Here is a 26,676-nt window from a genome sequence, read left to right as displayed (position 1 = left end):
TTTCCGACGGGGCCTAGTTTGCAGTGGCGCTGTCCCCTCGCCGGTCGGAGTGGGATGGCGGAAGCGCCGTCCGGCTGCCGAAGCGCCCTGCCTGGGGCTCCGACTCAGGTACCGTCGGGAGAGGAAAGGAAGGGGGATGGGGGGGCAGAGGGCCGGGCGCGGCCTCTCTGGAAGGCGAGCCGCGGCCTGACTCCTGGCCTCGCTGCGGCAGGGCTGTCACTGGCCTTAGGTAGCCCTGTTGGAGCCGCACGGGCTCGCTTGGCGAGTGCTGGGCTTCCGGGGAGGGAGCGGGCTCGGTAGCCTTGGGGGCCAAGCCCCTGTCCGAATGCGGAGCCTTTGGTTGCTACAGGCAACCCTGCCCTGGCCTCTCTCGCCTGAGACCGGCTTAACCTGGATCTGCCGTTTGGCTGCCCCTCAGGAAGAGCCCGTTGCCAGCTCTGTACAGCTAAACACCCTCTCCTCCTCAGCTAGCTGAAAAGTAATACTAGCGACAGTCATTAAATGTATACCTCTCAGGGTGTAGCTCCAGAGGAGTTAGCCGTGTTAGTCTGTAGTAGCAAAATAGAAAAGAGTCCGGTGGCACCTTTAAGACTAACCAGGGTTTTTTTTTTCTGGGAAAAGAGGTGGTGGAACTCTCAAGAGGGAAATGAGGAAGAAACGCATGGGATTCTTTGAAATCATATTATTTTCAAGGACTATTGCCGAGTATTTTCAAGAGGTGCCACAACTCCGTTCCCCCACATTCTCCCTGAAAAAAAGGCCTGAGATTAACCAACTTTATTGTAGCATAAGCTTTCCAGAATCAGTTCTCAGTTCTCGCATCTGACAAAGAGAACTGTGATTCTCAAAAGCTTATGCTACAATAAAGTTGGTTAGCCTTAAAGGTGCTACTGGACTCTTTCTTACCTCTCAGGGTAGGAACCTGCTCCAGTTCGCTGACAGACTTTCATTTTTTTTTTAAATCAACCCAATAAAATAGCCCGCTGGCTCTAATCAAATCAGATCCGCCCCATAGAAGAGCCTCATGCAACGGGCAATTCTTCATGAGCTCCAGATGGCTCTTCCCCCTTGCATGCCATATTGCAACATGTTGTCCTCCTGTGAATTATTCAAGCAGTGATGTGTAGGGCAAAGAAATGCAAGTGTTTTTAAACTGCTGTTTGTGTTTCCCTCCCCCTTTTTTAAAAAAAAGGTCTTGACTCTGAACAAGACTTTTGCTGTGGTACAGTAAGTAGCAGATACTTAACAATACTGTAGAAATTTCCATTTTCCTTTCTATAATAATTTCATAGAAGAACCCAGTAGAGGCCTGTGTATATGTTATCTGCATTGCCTCCCATAAAATTTAAATATAGATATCAAAAAAATGTCACAAAACATGATACTAAGTACATTTTTTCTCAGTGTTTTCTTTAGAGGAGAGGGAACTGTAAATGTTTTGTGTATTGTATATATGAGGCAAACAAAACTCTTCATAAATGGCAAATTCAAGAGTTGCTATTCGTACCATACAGTTCTCATACAGGAAAAATAATAGTTGACATCAGTAACAGGATTTGAGTCCAATGGACCTTAGAGACCAAGAAGATTTTCAGGGTATAAGCTTTGAAGAATCAAAGATCCCTTGGCATCAATGTGTCTGATATGAGGGCCTTTTTAAAAATAGTGGTCACATACTGAAATCCATTAGAGCATGTATCCTCTGTTACTATTCCCTTCCAGTCAGATGAAGATGCCCAAACTTAAGGGCTTTGAGTTTTGGAGAAACACATTGAGAGGTGCCCGCTACGTGGTTGCTCCCATGGTGGATCAAAGTGAACTCGCCTGGAGACTGCTAAGCCGCCGTCATGGAGCCCAGTTGTGTTACACCCCTATGCTGCATGCTCAGGTCTTTGTCAGAGATGCCAATTACCGTAAAGAAAATCTGTATTGTGAAGTGTGCCCTGAAGATAGACCTTTGATTGTGCAGGTAACAGCAATAACAGGGTTTTTCCTTTTTGAATGTCTATATTATTTGGAGTGAAGAATGCTTCTTCCTACAAGTTAATATAACAACATGGTGATAAAATAGGTAGTGTTGCAATATCTATTGTAATATTGTGATTTAGTGAGGGCATTGCTTCAAAATAACAATACTAGTATAATGTGTACCACAAATTAATTGTTCCTGAAATATGCAACATAATCCCACATGTAGGCCAATTCAAGTGAGGCAGAAACCTCTCTGTTCCTCACTCAGTCAGGATTTTGCAGTTAGAGCATTTCAAGAGTGATAGGAATGGTAGAGATCATCCTTAAGGTATGTTTGCATGATTCTTTCTAATGTCCTTGTATCAGTGTTTTTTTCTGCAAACTTGAACAGCTGTGCTGCTGTTGTGTCTGGTTTGAAGTTTGATACCTTTGTTCATTATCATGAGAGGTATGTTCATGGGTGCAACTGTTTTACGCATCTGTAGCTTTGTCCCCCAAACTTCTTTTTGAGTAACTTCACTTATGCCACCCGTGGTCATTGCAAAATGAGCAGGAGCATTGTTAATGGTGAAGCCTGGTTTGGGTAGCTGTCCACTCAACACTACAAAACAGGACATGGCCAAGTTGAAATTTGTAAGTGAAGCAGGACCACTTGTGAGAAAAGGCTGAGAGAACTGCTGAGGTTGCAAAGAATGTCTCAAAGGTACATTCTAGGTTATAGAAAACTGTGTACATTGGTTGTGAAAACTTTTTTCAAACCTACAGTTGTACCCAGTAAGAGTGAAAAGAACACAACCCAATGCTTCAGAACCTTGGCTGAGAGGATGGAGACGCACACACATTGTTATATATATTGTTGTATATTGTTGTGTGTGTGCACACAAACACGTGGACTGTATACCTCAGCAACAATACATACGCAGGGTGCACGATCTGCTCTTGATAATTATGCGAGACGAATTACGTGTTATGATTTCAGTGGGCTTAGAGTGGAGTAACTCTGTTTGGGATTGTACTGGTAGTGTAGGAAAGTTTGTATGTCCTTGAAGCGACACCTTCCCATGACTTGTAACAAAAGAAGCATTCTATTTTATTCCATCATTCTATTTCCTGATACAAAATTAGTTTTCTTCTTTTCTTGATTAAACTTGGACCATTGTCAGAGCTTTTCCCCCCCTGATAAATTCTTTTAACTTGAGCTAAATTCAGCTAGTTCGTAATCCAGTTTCAATACTTCCCCTCCATTTTTCCCATCATGATTAATATATTGGAGTGGATATGAGTGGATAGGATCTGCAAATCCAGCATTCTTTTGTGAGAAAGAAGTGTTTATGCATGATAAACACCACATTATTAATGTCAAGGTAAACAAATTCAAAATGAAATGTGAAAAATTGCTGGTTCAGGTGGAATCTCAGAAAACCACACCTTCTCAAAGACACACTCATATGCACCCATGATGTCTAGAAACATGTTTCGGATGTCTTTATGAGAAGGACTGAAATGATGGTTGTAGAATAGGAAAATGTATGCTGTGGGATATGAAGGGTTTGGGGAACCTTGCATGGTTGGCAAAGACCTGGGTGCTTAAATAGGCAGAAAACAATTTAGGGTGTGTTCTTATCTTAGAGTAACTGACAGCCATAATCCATGATAGTTTTAATTACATAATGACCTATTGTTTTGTATACTCAGGGTAGGTATAGTACTTTGGACTCCAGCTGATTTCTTTTTTTACTTCTATAAATCTTCCTTAGTTCTGTGCCAATGACCCAGAAGTGTTCGTCCAGGCTGCCTTGTTGGCTCAAGATTACTGTGATGCTGTTGATCTGAATTTAGGATGCCCCCAGATGATTGCAAAGAGAGGTATGTGCAAACCAGAATCTGTATCAATGTAGACTTTGAAAATCAAACTAGATGTGATAGGCACGTGAGTAAAACAGGATGGGGTTGTTATCTTACAAAAGATGGAGGTTGTGGGTGAAGGGAACGAAACCCTACCTTCTCCTGTTCCTTGCCTCATTGCATTACACTCTGTATCTTGAAGCATTTTTCTCCCAGCAGTCATGGAAGAGCAGTGTTTCAAACTTTGGGGCACAATGAAGTAAAGGAAACGTGGTTTAGCTTATTTCGCTTTCACATTCCATTTCCTGTGAAAAACAATAGCCCTCCCCCACCCAAACCCTCTTCTACAAGGAATAGATGAATCCGTGAATGCAAACATGTAGATGTCTCCATCATGTCAGGTTTGGTCCTAAGAGGTTTGGTCAGGCAATTACAATCCCAATTAATAAATTGTGTCTTTCTATTCAGCAGTAAGTTCTACTGAATTTAATGACAATATGATGAGAATTGTAACCTCGATTTGTGCAGCAACCTCAGCCTCACTCCTTAAATATCAAGCATAGGAAACCTGCTTTAATCATTCTATTAAACCTCTTCATAAAAGTTTTTTGTGCAAGTACTCTCCTATTGAACACCCTGTTGAGCTTTCTTATATTCAAGCTGCACGTATCGTCCTAATTCACACTAGTATTTAGAATCAAAGCAGCATAAAAATGAAGATGCTTTTGTTGGGTACTGGTTGGACTATAGAGACTCTAGTTTTGTTAGGAACTCTGTGCTGCCAAGTTTTAACTGTTCAGAATTTTACATTGAAAGAATACTTTATTTTTAACTTTTTGGCCTATGTTTAAGAGTCTCATTTTTGTTGAACGTGTGCACTTACCAGGACTATCGCTGTATTTGCCAGTCCATAATTGTCTGTTCTTTCATAGGTCACTATGGAGCATTCCTGCAGGAGGAGTGGGACCTTCTTCAGAGAATGAGTAAGTTCATGAGAAGTTCAAACAAAGGCAAGAATGTTCAGAATAAATGGGAAATGTACAGTATTTGCTTTAGTAGTACTTGTGCAAAGGCATAGGAAAACTATATTTCTCTGTCCCTACAGGAGAACACAGTCCATTGCAAACAGTTTTTCCACTCACAAGACACTTTTTTCAGTCTTCTAGCTGCTTGCAAATCTTTTGCAGTGCTGAAAACACAGAGACATGGGCTCCTACTTAGCTGTTGCCATTAGGTGCCATGAATTACTTGCATGTGTTCAGTGGCTCTCAAAATAGTTGAGCTGTAGTCTACAGGGTAATTATTGTCCTTGTGCCATTAGATTGTATCAGCATATTGATTTTTTTTAAGTTGTCACAAACAGGAATTTAGCCTAGTGCCTAATCCAGCTGTGGGAGTTAACATTTAGTAATGGCTGTGGAGCAACCAGAACTGGGGTAGTCAGTGTTCAGTGCACCCTGTTGCAATTCCAGGTTGATCAATCCTAATATCTAACATATATGTAGAGCATTGAGCTTGAATGTGGGGAATCCCATTCATTTATGATGGTCACCGGGGGACCAGGCCCCATTGGATGGGTGTGAGTCTTAAGCATCATTCAGAGCTCTTTGGAGTAAGAACAGGACATACACAAAAATACACACATGCACACGTACCTGTGCAGAAAGCTGCTGTGTGTTCCGTCTCTTTTTTTTTGCCTCTGAAAAGAAGATAGTGAATGTTTTAGAGATCCATTCATGGAAGATGTTCCTGTTTTAGATAAATCTGTACATCAAGAAGGCTGGAGCTGGGGGATCATGAGAATAATAAAAAACTGAAAGAAATCAAAAGGAAGAAATTTGAAAACAAGCATGAATTGCCTTCTGTGGAAAAGATCGTATAGTGTGCCTTTACTGGAAGAAAAATTATGTAGATTTTTGCTTTACCTTTCTACTGCATACAGTTTTTGGACTGAAGCCAGTTTAATAATTATTGTCTTTGCCTTGTTTTCCAGTTGCGTTGGCTAATGAGAAGCTCTCTGTTCCTATCACATGCAAAATCCGTGTTTTCCCAGAAATTGCCAAGACTGTCAAATACGCTCAGTTGCTGGAGAAGGCTGGATGCCAAGTAAGGAGTCAGCCACTCTCTGTTGTGTTGCATTACAGACAGGGCTTTAATAGGCTTACATTTAAGGGGACGTGGCTCAGGGAAGTTTCATTAACATGTTTTGTGTATGGGGGGAAAGAATGAAATGAGGGGTAAGCATTTCCCTCACCAGTGTCCTGGCAAAGATTGAGTCAGAAATTCAGTCTTGTTTATTTGAGGAATTACATCCATTAAAAACATAAATGAGTATCATACTCAAAATACACAGCTTTGATATAAAAATAATTGTATAAAAGCTTAACGACGTAAGTACAAGAGTTTGGGCTTTCGGAGTTAAAGTGTAAAAACAAATGTCACCCCTTTGCATATTCTCTGCGGATTCTGTGAGCTGCAGCCAGAAATCTGGCACTAGCCAGCGTGATCTGGAATTAGAACCTGACAGGAGCTTCTTAGTTAGCTCCATATCCAGAAGGCTCGAAAATTTCTTCAGTACTGGTTGGATATATTTCGTACATATTTCATGATAAAGCTTACAGACAAGCATGATGCGCTCAATTGTTTCTACTTTCCCAGTCTCGCATGGGTAAACACACTCCGCCATTGGGACCTTTTTGTAACAGCCTTCAAGTACTGCAGATGGAAATATATTGCATCAGGCCAACAAGAAAGCCCTATGATGGGACGGGATTTCCAGACTTGATAAATAGGAAGCTGGGGAAACCACATATCTCGTTTGAGGGGGGAGCTAGGAAATTCGAGACCCTAGCAAAATCCTTCTGTCTTCTGACTGAAGTTGTCATTTTTAAATAAGCCAGAGCCAAAGTACATTCACATATTAAAAGAGCCAGTAACATTTGAGAAAGAAGAATGTAACGGGTTCCCTGGAACGTCAAACTCAGTGGTCCATCTAGTCCACCATCTTGTATTCAGATGTTTACTGCTTCTGGACATGGAAGTTCCCTTTAGTCATCTTGGCCAGTAGCCACTGATGGACCTGTAGATCATTCCTTGACTTTGGTTCCACCATAAATATATCGGAAGCATAAAGGATAAATGCCCTGCAGTTTTGTTGTTCTGTTTGTGTATTTGGAGAGAGCAATCTTTGTGTATCTCTATTTTATTCTTGATTAAGCTGCTTGCTTGGGTTCTGTATCTGATTTCTTGATTAATCTAGACAAATACATGCTGGTAGCGCAGAGCATAACTTCAAAAGGCTTCAAGTCATTGCCATAGCAGATGAAATAGAATTTCTCTTGATGCAGAACCCATAAGATAGGGAGAAAATTTGGTGCAAGGAATCCTGCCACATTTGTAATAACCCGAGAAGCAAGATGTAGATAAATTTTGACCCACATAAATTGAAAAGCAAATACAACTTTGTCCTAGCTCCTGACTGTCCACGGTCGCACAAAAGAACAGAAAGGACCTCTTGCTGGTGTGGCCTCCTGGGAGCACATACAAGCTGTGAGGTGAGGTGCTACAATAGCTTGGTGGTGAGTCGCTTCTCCAAAGCCAAAGATCTAGATTCGATACAGGCATTTGTGGGGCAGAGTGTTCCGCATGTTGTTGTAAATTATGAATTTGGTCTTGTCACAGATTATACTTTGGAATTGTTATTATGCTGGTACGCTGTACCCCAGGTAGCTGAATCTCTACCTACAGATCCCCATGTTTCTCCAACCACAGATCCCTTCTGGACCCAGAAATAAAATTTTAGTATTTTCAGACTGCTTCAGGTCATTCTGTAGATCAGTCCTTGAAGATATGTCTGCATGTGTGTGCATGTACATGAGGGGAAAAGCAGGTCTCTATATCCCTTTAGAAGGTAGAGTGATAGAGTGGCAAAAACATGGAAAAGTTATTCCAGGAAGTCGCTCCAGTCAAAGTAGCAAACTTTTATTACTTACGCACACACGACAGGTAGTGCACCAATCTACAGAAAAAGGTGAAAGAACACAGGAAATAAAATAAAACACAGTTCTCAACAGGCCCTTTATGATAGCCATAAAAGGTCCACCCTCCTTCCCCCTAAAGAGCTATGGGTTTGCTTTCTGGCTTTACTTATTGCTGCTGCTGTTCTTTTGTCTGTCATAGAAAGGCTGTAAATATTCCTGTGTTTGCAAATGGAAACATCCAGTACCTCAGTGACGTGGAACAATGTATTCAGAAGACAGGAGCTCATGGAGTCATGAGTGCAGGTAGGAAGAGAGCTGCTCCAAGATGCTAGTTGTTATTTGTAGCGAATCCACGATAAAGCCAGACTTCCAAGGATGACAAATATGACATCATTCAACTTTCCTAGATGGTAGAAGTGCAAAAGGAGACCGGTGGTTCTGGGAATATGACTGGCCTTTCTAGAGAGGTGGTGGTCAGTTACCCAAGGAAATGAGATATACTGAAGACGGAGTGTGCCTTGGTCGGTTCAGGAAACCCAGCACTGACCAGCCTCCGTGCTTGTGATGGACGGAAGACGGGGGGGGAAGGTGCCTTTCCTTGTAGGGAAACTTCCTTAGATGGAGGGTTCCCTGGAAAGAACCTAGTAAAGACTGACACCACTCAGGGTATCTCCTGAGATCCATCAACACTGATATGCTAAGAAGTTCTCCTTGCAGCACAGTATTAGACCAATAAAGAAATAATGGTGGAAACCCCGGAGCAAACCTTACAGAAAACTGTGTAGCATCTGTGCAGTCTCGCACGTAAGGAAGAGATCAAGGGAAATATCCCAGAGAAATATACTGTACTAAATTAATCTCAAAAATGTCTTTATAAAAAGAAAGTTTATGATTCAAAAAAGGGAAAGGGTGGTTGGATTTTAAAAAGGGGCAGAAAAAAGGGACAAAACAAAATACAGGGAAAAGCACACAATTTCATTACACAGATACTTTCAAATAAAAACAATAAAGGTGGTCTAAGTTAGCTAGTTGCACGTTACTTGGACTGTTCTTTCAAGGAACAGTAGGACACAGATATAAGGAAAATCAGTGTATTTTTGCAGAGGTGGCAAACCTGTACTCTGGGGTAGGTTAGGCTGATGGAGAGTGACTGGCCCTTGGTCATCTGTTGTGCTTAATGGCTGAACGGGGTTGGAATCGAGGTCTCTCCAGCCCTAGGTTAACTCTCCAAGCTCACTGACTCACCCCCAGCTGGCTGGTTTTCAATCCCTGACCTAAAAATGGCTGGAGGACAGTTGTGGGTGAGAGTTGATGGATAAATAAGAGGATAAATACCGCCTTCATGCCTGCCATTTCTCCTCTGCCAATTTCCACTCCCCAGTCCCTACTTTGGCATTATGAGACAAACATGGTGCTAGGAATCTCATGTACTTAATCAGTCAAGCCCCAAGAGCTGAAACTTTTTTCTCTCTTTTCCCCCCTAGAGGGCAATCTTCATAATCCAGCACTCTTTGAGGGAAGAAACCCTGTGGTCTGGGAGATGGCTGAGGAATACCTGGAAATAGTACAACAATATCCTTGCCCATTGTCCTACGTCAGGGCTCATCTCTTCAAGCTGTGGCATCACACGTGAGTGACTCTGCCATTTATGAACTGCACCCTGCACCCCCAGTAGATTGTTGAGAGCTCTGGGAGCTGAGAACAGTGAGCTTGGCCGTGGGTGGTTAGTTGCCCTTGATACGGGTTTTTTTTTTATGGGACATGAGATAAGTAATCTCCTCACTTGCCAAATCTAGGCTCCAGGAGCTGGCTGTAAACTTCTTCGCATTGTTCTACGCCTCGAGTCTTTTCAGGGGGAATAGAATAACACTCAGGTTGTTGCTTTCCTTCAGGTTACAAGTTCACCAGCAGCTGCGCGATGAACTGGCAAAAGTAAAGACATTGGAAGGTCTTGTGGCTGTCAACAAACAGCTGAAGTTGCACTGTCAGGTACAAGCGGCCAGGGCAACTCTGGGGATGGCAAGGGGAGCCTCTTTATTTGCCATCCAGAGGTAGACTGCTTAAGTTCTTACTATATTTCCATCTCTTTCACAGGGGGAAAATGTCCCTTTTTAAAAAATACGGAATGTGCTACGCTAACAGATTTGTTCAGTAAATTCTTATTTTAGCTTCCAACGTGCTAATTCATTAAAACATGTTAACTTAGTTTCAAATGCGTCAGACTGTGCTAATTACCGTTTCTACTCCTGTGAAATTAACACAATAGTGTGTGGCTTCTAAGAATTCTTCTTTGTTTCATAATTGTGCTCACAGAAAGAAATTGCCAATTTGAAGGAAGAAGAGAAGCCCAAGGGAGGACTGCCTTTCTCCCATTGGATTTGTCAGCCATACGTGAGACCAGGGTGAGTTGCCATGCTTCAGTGTTAACCCCTTAAAATTGCTTGTGCAATACATGTGGACTAGAGTCTTTATCCCTGGGGATTAAACTGTTTATTCACCATCTTGATGAGCAGGTCAGCATCTAGAGGCCAGAGATGCACCCTTCCCAGCTCACCTTGTAACAAGAGCAGCAAAGTGAGTGTTGGTAATTGCAAGGAAAAGGGATATCTCTTCCCTTTCAGTAGGCAGCCTTCACCTGCAATATGCTCCTCTTGGCTAAGAGGCATGTGTTTGTTGTACCCTGTAAGGTCGCTTCTCTCCCATTGCATCCTTGGGCTCCAGGCTGAGCCACAAGGGGCAAGAATGTTTCTACTTGCAAACAGTGATGTTGCTTTAGAAGGCCTGGCTTGGTAGCCTTGATAGTATGCTGAAGCTACGAGGAGTGTGGTTTATCGTCCCCTCCTCTACACTTTTATTTACTAGTGTACCAAAGAGGTTACTGAATACACTTCACATCAGCAACATGCTGGATTTCTACAACGTGCTCCACATGCGGCAGTCCCTGAAGCCAACCTGGAAATTACAATACGTCCAGAGTGCAGCAGACCAACTGTTGCCATGGGCTAGCCACCGAGAACATATCTTACCCATTTTGAAACAGCTCGAGTTTGTTTCCGAGTTCAGTTCAAGGTGCTGGTCATGACCTCTAAAGCCCTTCATGACCCAGAACCCAAGGACTCTTTCCTTCTACTTGTCCCGGTGCACCAGCTTTGAACTTCAGGCTGCAGTTTGTTGGCTGTCCCACCACTTAGGGTGGCCCAGCTGGCCTCGACGAGTGAATTATTTATTTACATGTATTTAATCAGTTTCTATAGTGCTTTCCCTAAAAGTGCCAAGCAGTTTCCAGACACAGAATCTGTGCACAGTAAATACTTAAAACATCATCCAATGCTAAAAGAGATCACTATAAAACTAACATTCAGTCAAAGGCTCTTCTAAAAATGTATTGTCGAAGGCTTTCACGGCCGGAGAACGATGGTTGTTGGGGGTTTTCCGGGCTGTATTGCCGTGGTCTTGGCATTGTAGTTCCTGACGTTTCGCCAGCAGCTGTGGCTGGCATCTTCAGAGGTGTAGCACCAAAAGACAGAGATCTCTCAGTGTCACAGTGTGGAAAAGATGTAGGTCATTTGTATCTACTCAGGAGGGGTGGGGTTGAGCTGAGTCATTCTGTAAGAGTTTCCCAGGGTGTGGAATGCTAATGGCGGGAGGCTTCACTGTCTCCTGAGGAGGTTCTTTTGCATATGGATTGGTGCTTGATGTGCTAATCTTCTCTGCAGGGCTATTGTCGGGTGTGGAGTGTTTTGTTGGCCTGGTGTTTTTCAGAACCGGAGCCCATGCTCTGTTCATTCTTAAGGTTTCTTCTTTCCTGTTGAAGTTTTGCTTATGCTTGTGAATTTCAATGGCTTCCCTGTGCAGTCTGACAAAGTAGTTGGAAGTGTTGTCCAGTATTTTGGTGTCCTGGAATAAGATACTGTGCCCTGTTTGAGTTAGGCAATGTTCAGCCACAGCTGATTTTTCAGGCTGTCCAAGTCTGCAGTGTCTTTCATGTTCTTTTATTCTTGTCTGGATGCTACGCTTTGTGGTCCCGATGTAAACTTGTCCACAGCTGCAGGGTATACGGTATACTCCTGCAGAGGTGAGGGGATCTCTGCTGTCTTTTGCTGATCGTAGCATCTGTTGTATTTTTCGGGTGGGTCTGAATACTGCTTGAAGGTTATGCTTTTCCATAAGCTTTCCCATCTGATCAGTAATTCCTTTGATATATGGCAAAAACACTTTTCCTGTAGGTGACTGTTTTTCCTTGGTTGTTTGATTCATCCTGGGTTTGATTGCTCTTCGGATTTCATTTCTGGAGTAGCCATTTGCCTGAAGTGCGTGGTTTAGATGATTAATTTCCTCATTGAGAAAGCGCGGCTCACATATCCGTCTTGCACGATCCACTAATGTTTTCATTATGCCTCTTTCCTGTCGGGGGTGGTGATTGGAGTTTTTGTGTAAGTACCGATCAGTGTGAGTTGGTTTCCTGTAGACCTTGTGACCTAACAAAGTTTGCTTTGCAGATGACCAAGGTATCCAGGAATGAGAGCTTTCCCTCACTTTCTTTCTCCATTGTGAATTGTATGTTCAGGTGGATGTTGTTGAGATGATTCAAAAACTCCCTCAATTCTTCCTCCCCATGGCTCCAAATGATGAATGTATCATCCACAAACCAGAACCATACACTGGGTTTGTGGGGTGCTGATTCTAGAGCTGTTTTTTCAAAATGTTCCATGTAGAAGTTTGCTATAACTGGGCTGAGTGGGCTCCCCATGGCCACCCCATCCATCTGTTCATAGAATTCGTTGTCCCATTGGAAGTAACTGGTTGTCAGACAATGATGGAATAAGGCTGTTACATCCTCTGGGAAATTCTGATTAATCAGTGCAATAGTGTCTTTTACTGGAACCTTGGTAAACAGGGATACAACATCAAAACTGACAAGTATGTCTTGTGGATTGAGTTTCAGAGAACTGATTTTGTTGATGAAATCTGCTGAATCTTTGATGTAAGACGAGGTTTTCCCGATGTGGTCCTGCAGGAGATCTGTCTAGCTAGTTCATATGTCGGTGAACCAATGGCACTCACAATGGGTCGGAGTGGGACTGAATCTTTATGTATTTTGGGGAGTCCATATAGAAAAAAAAAAGAAGATTAAGGAACTCCTGGACCCCTCCACCTACAAAAAACTAAAACGAGATCCCACTTGCAAAATCACCAGGCTAACAAATGCGCTGATCAAGAATTCCTCACTACATCCCGACACGCACAGAAAACTATGCAAGACTGAAGCACAGCCACCTAGACTATATGGACTCCCCAAAATACATAAAGATTCAGTCCCACTCCGACCCATTGTGAGTGCCATTGGTTCACCGACATATGAACTAGCTAGACATCTGGCAGATCTCCTGCAGGACCACATCGGGAAAACCTCGTCTTACATCAAAGATTCAGCAGATTTCATCAACAAAATCAGTTCTCTGAAACTCAATCCACAAGACATACTTGTCAGTTTTGATGTTGTATCCCTGTTTACCAAGGTTCCAGTAAAAGACACTATTGCACTGATTAATCAGATTTTCCCAGAGGATGTAACAGCCTTATTCCATCATTGTCTGACAACCAGTTACTTCCAATGGGACAACGAATTCTATGAACAGATGGATGGGGTGGCCATGGGGAGCCCACTCAGCCCAGTTATAGCAAACTTCTACATGGAACATTTTGAAAAAACAGCTCTAGAATCAGCACCCCACAAACCCAGTGTATGGTTCCGGTTTGTGGATGATACATTCATCATTTGGAGCCATGGGGAGGAAGAATTGAGGGAGTTTTTGAATCATCTCAACAACATCCACCTGAACATACAATTCACAATGGAGAAAGAAAGTGAGGGAAAGCTCTCATTCCTGGATACCTTGGTCATCCGCAAAGCAAACTTTCAGTTAGGTCACAAGGTCTACAGGAAACCAACTCACACTGATCGGTACTTACACAAAAACTCCAATCACCACCCCCGACAGAAAAGAGGCATAATGAAAACATTAGTGGATCGTGCAAGACGGATATGTGAGCCGCGCTTTCTCAATGAGGAAATTAATCATCTAAACCACGCACTTCAGGCAAATGGCTACTCCAGAAATGAAATCCGAAGAGCAATCAAACCCAGGATGAATCAAACAACCAAGGAAAAACAGTCACCTACAGGAAAAGTGTTTTTGCCATATATCAAAGGAATTACTGATCAGATGGGAAAGCTTATGGAAAAGCATAACCTTCAAGCAGTATTCAGACCCACCCGAAAAATACAACAGATGCTACGATCAGCAAAAGACAGCAGAGATCCCCTCACCTCTGCAGGAGTATACCGTATACCCTGCAGCTGTGGACAAGTTTACATCGGGACCACAAAGCGTAGCATCCAGACAAGAATAAAAGAACATGAAAGACACTGCAGACTTGGACAGCCTGAAAAATCAGCTGTGGCTGAACATAGCCTAACTCAAACAGGGCACAGTATCTTATTCCAGGACACCAAAATACTGGACAACACTTCCAACTACTTTGTCAGACTGCACAGGGAAGCCATTGAAATTCACAAGCATAAGCAAAACTTCAACAGGAAAGAAGAAACCTTAAGAATGAACAGAGCATGGGCTCCGGTTCTGAAAAACACCAGGCCAACAAAACACTCCACACCCGACAATAGCCCTGCAGAGAAGATTAGCACATCAAGCACCAATCCATATGCAAAAGAACCTCCTCAGGAGACAGTGAAGCCTCCCGCCATTAGCATTCCACACCCTGGGAAACTCTTACAGAATGACTCAGCTCAACCCCACCCCTCCTGAGTAGATACAAATGACCTACATCTTTTCCACACTGTGACACTGAGAGATCTCTGTCTTTTGGTGCTACACCTCTGAAGATGCCAGCCACAGCTGCTGGCGAAACGTCAGGAACTACAATGCCAAGACCACGGCAATACAGCCCGGAAAACCCCCAACAACCATCGCTCTTCTAAAAAGTTCTGCTTTGCTACTTTTTCCTAAACCGTATCATTCAGGAGCCCTTTCCAAAGGGATGGAGCTGCCCCTCCAAATATGCTTGCCTAGGCTGAGGCTCTCCTTGAGAGGGAACTGAAGGAAGTCCCTGGCATGAAGACTGTAGGGTCCTCCTGGGCTCATCTAGGAAGAGGCAGTCCTTCAGCTATTCTCAGTACATTCTTGAACTCTCATCTGACTTTTCACCTTTCAAGCAACCTCTACACTCTACAATGTCAGGAACTTTTAGCCTTCTTTCACAGTACAGCTAGAAAAAAGCATATTTGAATACTTATTATTTTTTAATTTATTATTTCTAAGGAACTTATGACACCAAGGTGAATCTATATGGAGACCGTTGCCTTGTGTTTTTAAAAAAATTATGTTCAAACTTCACAGGCCCAAGGAGACATGCAAAGAAAATGGCACTGCTGGGGTGGAAGGAAGCAATCGGGGGAAGCGAGCTTTGGAGGATGAAGATGATGGGAACTCAGATTCTCTCTCAAAGAACAAACAAAAGAAAAAACTGAGAAATCCCAATAAAAGCTTTGATCCATCCTTGAAACGTAAGATGTGGGGCTGCCGCATTGAATCGGTTTGAGCCATTTTGGTGTCTCATTTGAGCCAGTTAGGTGCAGTGGTTAAGAGCAGTGGGACTCTAATCTGGAGAACTGGGTTTGATTTCCCACTCCTCCGCTTGAAGCCAGCTGGGTGACCTTGGGCTAGTCACAGCTCTTCCAGAGCTCTCTCAGCCCCACCCACCTCACAAGGTGTTTGTTGTTGTGGGGATAATGACATACTTTGTAAACCAATCTGAGTGGGCGTTAAGTTGTCCTGAAGGGCAGTATATAAATCTCATGTTATTAATGTTATTATAAATACTTTAGATTGCTAGGATCTTTTGACGAAATAAGTAGACGTCCTAAAACTAATCAGGCAACAGTTTTTTAATTTGCTTTTAAATTTGGTCTGTGGCGGCTGATGCCATCTAAGAACAGGCATTTGCTCTTCTCTCACATACTGGAGTGGATCACCTTAAAACTAAGTATGTGAAATCAGAAATAAGTTAATGGACAGTCACTCAAGTCTTGGTCTGCCTTGACAAATTACTTTCATCACCAGAGAACAAGCCAGGTTAAACCAGGATATCTGTATTTGTTCATCATACAAAACCATAGTGAAGACTGTGTTTAATGAACCAGCTTTGGATTCTGCCTTCAGATTCTGGTTTGATGGACATTAATCATAGTTAGTGGCCTGCATTTAGACAATCACACTAACCATAATTAGTTTAATTAAACCATGGTTTTTCACAAAGCCAGTGTGGAACTAACCTGAGGCAGTATGGCCTAAGTGGCTAGACTGTAGGACCTTAACTGAGGAAACACGAGTTCAAATTCACTCTCGGCCGTGAAGCTCACTAGGATGCCTTGGTTCAGTTGTCCTCTCTCAACCTAACCTGCCTCAGAGTTCCTTTGAGATGGGTTGGGGGAATGCGCAGTTCTTTATGAGGAAAGGGCTACATGAATTGCAGTGAGTAAAGCAAAATAATTAAGGAATGGTATTAGAAACAGTCACAAAATGGGGATTATAAGAGGAGAAAGGACCGTGTCTCTGAAACTAGAAGTTTTGCCCTCACACTCATTGTAGTGAAAGCCGACTTGTAAGTTTCCTTTAGATGTCTGTCTCCTTTCTTCAGCACACCCTGTTACATTTCTGTACAGTTTTACATGAAAATTACTCCATTCTTCTTTTAATTAGGGTGTAAAATTGGCCTAAGCCTACCACTCCACTTAGCCAAGATTGAAGCGTCCCTCCAATTTAAGTGGCTCTTCTGCCAAGGAAGAGCCGCTTAAGCTGAAGGAAGGTTAGTTTCGAGGGTTCTTTTTTTAAAAGCATTGCAACAAAATTCCTTTGCATTAATGAACTTTTTAAATTCAAGATGCGGAAAATTGTCTCAGTCATTTTCCTACATCAGTGGCTATTCAAAATACCAGAGAACGAAATCCCTTTTTTCCTTTTCTTTTCCAGCTAAATATGCAAAATGTGATCAGTGTGGAAATCCAAAGGTAAGTCTCCCCTTTGGTCACTTACACACAAGTTGTTCGCCTTCGCCTGAAAGCTGCTGGGAGGCGGGTTTTTGTCACGTTCTCCGCGGCGGCCTCACGGGGCTTCTGTGTACCTCCAGGAGCTCCCCGTCATATCTGACGGAGGGAGATCCGACTCTCAAAAACTCCACGTCCTGGAGATCGAGTTGGTCTTTGAGTTGCTGCTGGATCCACGTCTTGCTCTTCTGCTGCAGACCCACAGCTGCCGCCCCCTGAATCCCATCTTTCTCAAACCCGCTTTGCTGCATTGTTTTAGGGAAGATCACCCAAAAGAAAAAAAAAATGTGAACAAAGTTATCTAGTTAAATATATACACTTTTAATAAAGCGTTTAATTCAAAATTATGTGTTTCCTAAGTTTGTGTCATGTATTAGAAATGCACGTATGTGAAAACGACCATTGAGTCAACCTCCAAGCCAGCATGAAATTCACTTGCAGTAAATCGTTCCGTAACAATAAAGTGCTAGTGCTTAACATCCAATAAAAACATTTCATAAATACATCAAATAAATAGTTGGATATTGTACTAGTCCATTTATTGTCACAGTCCTGAGGTCCAGAACAGCGTGCTGAGGAATACACGTATTATTAAAGATCCATATTTCCCTCAATATTTTCAGAGGATCTTGCCAAAGTCGAGTTTCAGGTCCAAAGCTGCTGCTGTATGTTTTAAAGCTGATTAATTCTTTCTTTGTAGAGCCAAGAAATCAATCAAATGTGACTGGCTAACTGGTCGCCTGGTTCATTTTGTCCTGTTTCATTGCTTTTCTCAAAGCAGTCACAACAACAATATGAGATAATATGCATGTAGCTCTAACTCCTAGAAATACATTGTTGCAAAGCTCCTGCATGAAGCTGAGCATGCAGAATGAATTTTGGCTTATTTATTGGATGTTAAACATGAGCACTTCATAGTTACAGAACGATTTACTGCAAGTAAATTTCATACTGGCTTGGAGGTTGACTCAATGGTCATTTTCATATATGTGTATTTCTGACACATGACACAAACTTAGGAAGCAGACATGATTTTGAATTAAATGCTTTATTAAAGGTGTAATGTTGAACTAGATAACTTAGTAAACTTTCACAATTGTTTTTTTTCCTTTTTGGTAAGCTCTTAATTGTGATACTCTCTGTTTTATTAGGAAAGATCACAGCAGAGTGGGGATGGTCCTGTGTGGATGGGAAAGACCAGATCTTCCTAATCCCTCCAACAATAATGCCATTTCCCCTGCCCCAGCTCCCCTGCAGTGGCCATTTCCCTTGCCATTGGAGGGCTCTTTAAAAAAAATGGCATTTGACATATCATGAGCAATTCATTATAGCAATTTTAACAATCTGTCTGCCATGTTCTCTGAATCACCAGCTTCCATTTTTTAAAAACGTCCTTATCCCCTTTCCTTGTGAAGATAGGCCTTTCTCTGCAAAGTAAGGCTTTTAGTAACCAGCTGTTCTGTTACATAACAGTGCCCTGCCATCTGCTCAAAATTCCTTAAGTGATTTACTCTTTTACAATACTCTGATGCACAACTGAGGAAACAACATGTAAATGCCGTGTAAATTAGCAGTGGTTGTTTTACATGTTTGCTGTTCATACCAAATGGATACTTGGCCTTTTCTTGTTTTGTTCCTAGCTAGGACCAGGGCTTTTTTTCAACTGGAACATGGTGGAGCGGAGTTCCGGAACCTGTTGAAAATGGTCACATGGCTGGTGGCCCCACCCCCTGATCTCCAGACAGAGGGGAGTTTAGATTGCCCTCTGCGCTGCCAAGCAGTGCAGAGGGCAATCTAAACTCCCCTCTGTCTGGAGATCAGGGGGTGGGGCCACCAGCCATGTGACTATTTTAACCGAGGGCGATTTAAACTTTTAAAAACTCCCCCCCCTTGTTCCAGCTGACCCAAAGTGACCTCATTGTGTGGTCCTGAGATCCACCACTGAGTTTCACCACCTCTTTTCCCAGAAAAAAAGCCCTGGCTAGGACTATTTAAAAGGTCTCAGATTTGAAGCCTCTTGGTAGCCACGAGCATCTTCAGTAATGATTGGCGGTGGCAAACTTAATGGTGAGCTGCCATCTGCCGGGCATTTCTGTTGCAGACTTCCTTGATCTGTGGATCAGAGTACTGTGAAAGAAGAAGAATGACCTCAGGATCTGCACTGATTTTTTTTCCAGCCTCTGCTCAGGAAATAAATGAACTCTTACCTGTTGTGTTGTTCTTTTTGCACTTAACTTGACACTTGAGTTTAGTGACGTTGTGGTTTAATTATTACCTTTTACTTTTTGGCAAGAGGCCTAAGTGAGTTTTTGGGGGGATGGCTGCAATGAGAAAGGGGCCTATTCCATTTGGGGGTTTGTGTGTGTGTTTGGGGCGGGGGGGTTGGCCTCAGATGATTTTTCTTACTGTGGATAGTCTTTGGTTGATTCTAACCGAATAGGAAATTCTGAGATCAGCACTTTGCTTCATATACAGGACTGTAAATAAGTCCTTTGAAAACCATAACATTCTGTGTGAATTGAGCTTGAGTTTGTAGTCCAAAACAGAGAGTGGTTCAGCATTTGGTGATTTATTTGAGCATTTATATCCTGCTTTCTCCTGTATTTAGGGCAGCAATCAGCAATATAAAATATTACACTGGTAAAAATATTATGCTTGAGCTCTTTAAAAATTGATGTTCATCACTTTTCCAGCGGTCTGGAGGCGCACTGGAAAGGACAGAGATGTGAAGGATGCTGCCCCGAAAATATGATACTCTAGGCTTATATGACCCCACTTCATTTCTAAATGTCTCAGTAGGGCATGGGCAAGGTTTAAAGCAGGGATCTCCAACCTTTTGAGTATGTTTTCACCTTCAGAATTCTGACACACGATGGTGGACATAACCACAAAATGGCTACCGCAAGGGGCAGGGCCAGCCACAAATGGCTGCCGCAGGGTGTGGGGCAAACCACAAAATGTCAACGAGTGAGGTTATGTATAACTCTAATAGTAAGTAACTCTTCAGCATTTTAGGCAGAAGCTCTGCTTAACAGGATGCCTTTTAAAATGAACATATTGTTTAAAAATATTTTTCTTGCATACACATCAGCTTACCTGCAGTCACGCAATAAAAGTTCCCTGCGTTGTGGTGGCAGCAGTATTTTTTTTAAAATCTGCACAGCCTATCAGATCTCCAGTGGCCAATCAGAAGCCCTTCTGGGCAAAATCCTCACCTGGCTCTGCCCACTTTCTAAAGACACTTGTCAGGCACTAGGAAAGGTGTTGGTGAGCACCATGGTGCCCACAGACTCCATATTGGGGACCCTTGGTTTAAAGGGATTACTGCACGCACCCTTTAATAGGTTGACAAATCTTTTTCTGCATTGGGATCGTGTCATTTTTTAAACATCTTGAACCTTTTTGTCATCCTATATCATGTTTGTTGGCATAGCCCCTTCCTAGGCTGGTATCTTCTATTGGTGGAATTAACGGATATTCCCATTAGAACTCTGATGTGCATAGCCCTAGCGAGTGCAATTTGGTTTTTTCCCCCTGTGAACAGGGCCATGTGTTAAAATAAATGTTCTGAAAACCTCTAGTGCTGAGGTTTATTTCAAATCCCATTTACCTAGGAAGGACTTTCAGTTGCTTCTCTACATGTTTATTGCAATGTGGAATTAATATGTAAAATGAGCTAGTTTGTTTTTGTTCCCAGGGTAACAAGTGTGTGTTTAACCTGTGTCGAGGATGCTGCAAGAAAAGGGCTTTTAGAGAGACAGCAGATTGCCCAGGTAAGTGTAGCTCAGCTTAGTTGTTCAGAGTGGCAGGGCACCTTTAAATGAAAGACCTTGTTATATCAAAAAGGGATAGTCGCTTAGACTTACTGTCTACTTTCATATTTAAAAACTTCAAATCCCAATTGCATTGGCATGAGTCCAGTTCATTACCAGATGGTGTATTGGTATTTTTGGGTTAGCAGAAGATATTTGAGGATTTTCTTCCATTGCTAACTTCTTAATGTTCATGTATTAAATAGTTTTAATAATGTAAATTCAAACTGTTTACATATTCTTTAGGTAGTCCAAGAATTCATGAATTTGCACACATCTGTCATGCTAGAAAGCATTTATTTATGAAATAACTTGCCTCAAAATGTGTGGGCAGTTATGTTCGTTTATTAGAACATTTTTTTTCTTCTGCTACATCTAGCTAGGAAGCTGGCTTCCTATCTAATCTGTCAGATAGGTTGGATTACTGTAACATGGTCAGCATGGGGCTGCCCTTGAAGACTAACTGGAAGCTGCAGATGGTGCAAAAAGTCGCTGCCTCTGTTATCAGGGGCTAGCCATCAAGACCATTTGGCTTGTATTCTGAGGTCACTTCACTGGCTGCTGACTAGTTTCTGGGTCCAATTCGAGGTGTTGGTGCTCATGTTTTCATGACCTGGGGGCCCACACATTTGAAGCCTCTCCCTTCATCTTCCCATGTGGCAGCTTCATTCTTCCTAGCAAGGTCTACCATCAGTACCTCCCCCCTTGTCTAAGGCCTGATCTGCAGTGGTCCAGACTCCGGCTTTTTAAATGGCTACCCCATGTCTGTGGACCAGCCTCACAGAAGAAGTCAGGGGGGGGGGCTCCTGCTCTGCTGGCTTTCTGGTGAGGCTCTAAGGTAGCCGTATTCTGGAGAGTACTGGAGGCAGCCTGGCCAAAGGGAGAATACAGTGCTGCTGCTGGCTAAAACGTGTTTTTAGATTTTAATCTGTTGTTTTAATGCTTTATTTATTTAAAACATTTCTATGCCACCTTTCCACCTAATTCAGAGTCCACAAGGCAAGCATTTTAAAAAACCACTAAAAATTGTGACGTTAAAAAGCATTTAAAATACAAATGTATATAAAATATTTAAAACAAATAAAAGATAATACGAACACATAAAAATATAAACACATAAAAGCACACACACAGGGAGTAGGGCCAATAACAGTTATTGGGGGTACACCAGACGAAAAAGTCTCTACCTGCTGGTGGAAAGCAGTGACGGGGATACAGATGAATACCCTTGGAGAGAAATTTCCAGAGTTTCAGAGCCACGACTGAGAAGGCCCTTTCTTGGGTTGACACCCAAGATGGTGAGCCAACCCAAAGCATGACCTCTAAAAATGAGAGGTCAGGTAGGTTGATATGGGAGTGAGCAGTTCTTCAGGTATTTATTTATTTATTTATTTATTTATTTATTCAATTTATATACCGCCCATCCCAGGGGCTCTGGGCGGTATGGAGACCTCCAGCCATTTAGAGCTTTAAACTTTTAAATATGAGCATCTTCAGTTGGGCCCAAAAGCTGGAATTGGGCCCAGATGGAATAAGACGGGAGGGATATGGTCCCTATGGCCGACTCCAGTGAGCATTCTGGCTGCAGCATTCTCCATCAACTGTAGCTTTCCAGCAGTCTTTGAGGTCAGCCCCACATAGAGAGCATTGAGGTAATCTACTCTAGATGTTACCAGGGCATGTGCTACAGTGGCAGGATCTTTCCTGCCGAGGACAGGCTGAAACTGGTGAAAGACACCCCTGGCTCGGGTCCAGGATCACCCCAAAGCTATGAACCTGCTCCTTTAAAGGGGAGTGCAAAATTATCCAGAAAAGGAGATTATATCCATTCCTGGGTCAGACCTTCTCCTCACCAGTAGCACCTGTTTTGTTGGGATTAATTTTCAATTTGTTAGTTCCTATCTAGCTGAAAACTGCCTCTAGTTTCCATGGTTTCTCAACCTTCCTAGGAGTTGCTGAAAATGCAAGACAACTGAGTATCATCTGCATATTGGTGGCAATTCAGCCCAAATCTCTGGGTTTGTTTGTTGTTTTATCAAGTTGGTTTTTTATTGTTGTTGTCACCTTGGGTCCTGAAAGGGCATATAAATATAAACTGTCCCATCCAGCCCTAAATGTTTCAGAAATAACCTTGTGAACTCAGTAGAGCTGCAAATCTATGAATTTTGGAGGATTATAATCTGATACTAAACGAACTTTCCTATACCTTTTAAACCTCTCTTTCTAATGCTTATTATATCACATACATGCCAGGAGATTTTTACTTGATGCCTCAAGCTCCCCGTTTAACGTACCTTTCCCAAATAGCTATGCTTTGGCTTGTAGTTAACAAAGATATATTTCCCTTCTTTCCTCCTTCAGGACATGGTCTGCTTTTTAAAACCAAATATGAAAAGTCCCTTTTGTGGAAAAGCAGCCAGTCTAATTTGCTGAATATTGAAATGACAGCGCAGAAAGGAGAGGTGGAGGAAACAATATTGCTCAAAGAAGCTATCGATGGTGTGGCATGAGGCCTTGAAAATTTCTTCTCCTGGATCTGCTTATAGGCCTCTGTCTCCCTGGGCCAAAGAAATCTCTTCTTCCAGAATACAGCAGTTGTCTAAAATGACTGCACAGACCTGTTCTTAGCTGGCGGACAAGTCTTATTTAAGGAAAAGTTTCTAACTCAGGGAAATAGCCTGCAATGGAAATAAAAAGATGCAATGAGAACTTTTCATGCTGTGTTTGAAAGACTTCGAAGGACTAGGCCAGAAATGCCTCTTAAAAGTCTTCACCTGCCTGTTTTAAAAATGATGTATGATTTTAAAATTGGCAAATAAATGTTTTATATAAGAACCATTTTCTGGAATATTAGAAACAGTTGGGGAATGTGGTAATGCTGAGAAGAGTAGAAAGGTATTTGATTGCAGTTAAGAGGGCCAGGGCAGGCAGGCAGGTTTGTATTCAAGGATTGTGTCAAATCGTGACTCCGAAAAGTATTTCACAGAATCTGTATGTAAAGAGCACTTCTGTGTAGGAATTAAGGTGAAACTTCCATTTGAAATATAATTTATCAGGAGTGTAATTTAGTGACTGAGGTTTGTGTGTGCTGGGAAACTGCAAATCTTTTCTGGGAATACACTTTCCGTGGTCCCAGAAAAGGCACCGAAAAAACAGAAGCCAAACGGCTCGCAACCATTTTGCACACGGACATGTCACCAGCATTCCATGAGTGGGCCATCCCTATTAGGGCGTATGACAACAGCCCTACTGACATTAATGCCATTTTCCTTGCCTCACCCATTATTTCATCCCTGTCATTTTTTCTGAGGCTTTACAAAAAGCACGTGCTGAGCTCTGCCACTGAAATCAGACTGATGTCTATGAACTTTGGTTCATATGTATTAGGTCTGGATATCAGCCACCAAATCGGAGCAGGTTTGGACACTACTCTTGGCTAGACACATTTATGCGTAAAAAGCTGTGAAGCAGTAGAAAGATTACTGGGTTGGGCCATTCACCAGTAATGCAGGATTTCACAAGTATGTTTTAGATTGTAGAATACCCTACCCGCCTCCCGCCTATTATCAGCATTCCTTGATATGGGATGGCAGCTGCTGTGGCCCAGGGTGGCCAATGGGGCCAGCTGCTGGTGCCTTTCCCATGCACCCTTCCTTGTTTGTCATCCCTCCTGCCACCTATGCACATTTGGATACACGCATGTATTGCCTAGTACTGTTGGGGGAAGTATGTGCCTGTAACGGGGAAGACAGGCCTTTGGCTGGCTTGCAAGCAAGCTGATGTAGGACTGATGGGTAGATGGTGGGGAAGGGGCATGGGGGAGAGATTGGCAAAATGGGGGGCACAAGAATTCTATGGAAATGAAACAATCCCTATATTTCTGTTGTTTTTCTAATCTTATTTTGAAGCCCTGCTCAGGCTTTTCAGTTTTATGGGAAACAATGCATTAATTGCCCAAATATCACATTGCAAATGTACAGCAAAAGTGGAAAGTCACAGATTGTTTCCAAATCTGGGACCTTTTCCTTAGCATGAATATAGTAGGTTGCAGGCCACTGAGGGAAGAAAATATCTCACTTCAAGTTGGCTGGGTAGGCTCCCCAAAATGGTTTATTTCAAACTGTTAAAATCATGTTTGGTTCTTAACAACCATAAGATTAGAGAACAATAGAATTTGAGACTGGTTTAATTTATGGCTATTGAATTTTTCAGACACAGTCCCCTAGTGTGTTCAGAGCCAGCATGGTATTAGAGCCCCTGAACCTTTTCAAGCTTGCAGGCACCTTTGAAATTTTGATACAGGGTGGTGGGTGAAGCCACAAAATGAATGTTTCAGGAGGCAAAGCTAACCACAAAATGTCACCGAATGAAATTATGTGTAACTCTAATAGTAACTTTTCGACATTTCAGGCAGAAGCTCTGCTTAACAGAATGCCTTTTAAAATGAAGATGTTTTAAAAAACATTTTCTTGCATACACACAGCTTACCTTCAGTCATGCAGCAAAGATCCTTGTGCTGTTGTGGCAGCAGCTGCTGAAGCAATCTCTTTTTGAATCTACACAGCCAATCAGAAGCCTTGCTGCGCAAAAGCTCCACCTGGCGGGGCCCAGAAAAGATATGAACAAGCACCAAACCCGGTTATAATGGTGGGCTCGGATATGAGACACTCAGGTTCAAATCCCCCCTCTGCCATGGAAGCATGCCAGGTGGCCTTCGACAGGTCAGTCAGCCTAACCCACATCACAGGGTTGTGAGAACAGAGAAAGGGAGAATGTAAGCCAGTCTGAGTTCCCATTGGGAAGAAAAGTAGTGTATAAATAAAGATAATGTACCATAAGTAAATAACGCAAGTGTTGACTGCTGATTAAAAAAGGTTGTTTTCCTTGAATCCATGTTGTGTTCAGGAATTAATGGGGAATGTACCTTATCTGAGGAGCAATCCCTAGAGTCATACCTGCTTGTACAAATTTGAATTAAGGCTAGAGAATTTATTCACTCATTCTGAACTCAAAAGTTTTCTCCCCGCTCTCTGCCTACAAGTATTTTACAAACATGGGTGCTGTGTTTGAATAGCAAGAAAATTTCAACAGAGAGAGCCAACTGAGGTCTCTCATTTTCTGCATAAGAAAGTTAGCTGTATTCAGAAAACAACAAACTACAGTTTGTTTATGACGGGACTGAGTTTGAATTAGGGTTGCCAGATGGTTTTAACCCAGATGCTGTACACATTCCATGTTTCTCATGCGTGTGGCGCTCCAGATGCTCCAATTCCATCACTTCCAGTTGAAAAACAGAAGCTGCACGGTCTCAGTGGGGTCAAAATCAGCCCCAAAATAGCATTTTTGCACACCATCTCACAGAGCATAATGCTAAGCCTGCATATTCACAAGTAAATCTGTTGAAGTTCAGTGGGTTTAGTTTAGGATTGCAGCCACAGTCTATTTCAGTTATGCTATAATAAGAAAGAAACATGCCTCGAGTCATGTACAGAGTGCCTCCCCTTCTCCCCCCCCCACATGCATACTTTTCTCCCTCACCCATCTAACTTTTCTCCATCAGCTTCATTGAGCCCAATGTCATGTGACAAAAAATGCCTCTCTGTTTAAACATACTTTCCCAGCCTTCCAGGGGCTCCATTTCTCACCTTCCTTGACTGCACAATTCACTGCTTGCGAGTGGAGGAGTGAAGACAGCTCTTGAGCTCTCCCAATCTCCTCTGTTCCACTTCCTCCACATCCCTCAAGCCCAGGAATAATATGGAGACACCAGCAAAGCAAGCAGCACAACCATCTTGGAAGAGGGCAACAGAGTTTAAATGTTCTTTTTTGTGAAGAGAGCCTGAAACTGCCTTCAGGAAAGGGGTGTGTGTTTTGAACACTTAACCGTTCTCCCATATTGAGCTTGGCAGCGGGAGGGAGAGGCTGCCTGAATCTTCCTGCA

The 26,676-nt window shown here is 42.6% G+C and overlaps 1 protein-coding gene across 1 annotated transcript; it reads left to right on the top strand.

Annotated features, from left to right (window-relative positions):
- On the top strand, positions 1-24,515 carry DUS1L (dihydrouridine synthase 1 like). The gene is made up of 14 exons (XM_054978808.1): positions 1-108; positions 1,723-1,969; positions 3,729-3,837; positions 4,749-4,799; positions 5,810-5,922; positions 7,288-7,370; positions 7,996-8,099; positions 9,281-9,425; positions 9,689-9,785; positions 10,110-10,198; positions 15,218-15,384; positions 16,850-16,887; positions 20,621-20,696; positions 23,097-24,515. Exons 2-14 carry the CDS (start codon positions 1,727-1,729, stop codon positions 23,243-23,245), a joined length of 1,464 nt encoding a protein of 487 aa, XP_054834783.1. The 5' UTR covers positions 1-108; positions 1,723-1,726; the 3' UTR covers positions 23,246-24,515.
- Positions 24,516-26,676: the final 2,161 nt, after the last annotated feature.

Source organism: Eublepharis macularius, chromosome 4 (assembly GCF_028583425.1).
Source record: "Eublepharis macularius isolate TG4126 chromosome 4, MPM_Emac_v1.0, whole genome shotgun sequence".
NCBI lineage: Eukaryota > Metazoa > Chordata > Lepidosauria > Squamata > Eublepharidae > Eublepharis > Eublepharis macularius.
The sequence above is the reverse complement of the archived record's forward strand: the minus strand, read 5'-3'. Positions and strand labels throughout refer to the sequence as shown.

Excerpts from the sequence above, each read along its gene's own strand:
- DUS1L (XM_054978808.1), top strand. The coding sequence starts at position 1,727 with ATGAAGATGCCCAAACTTAAGGGCTTTGAGTTTTGGAGAAACACATTG. Across the intron at positions 16,888-20,620 it reads ATCAGTGTGGAAATCCAAAG|GGTAACAAGTGTGTGTTTAA; the intron begins GTAAGTCTCCCC and ends TTTTGTTCCCAG. Across the intron at positions 20,697-23,096 it reads AGAGACAGCAGATTGCCCAG|GACATGGTCTGCTTTTTAAA; the intron begins GTAAGTGTAGCT and ends TTCCTCCTTCAG.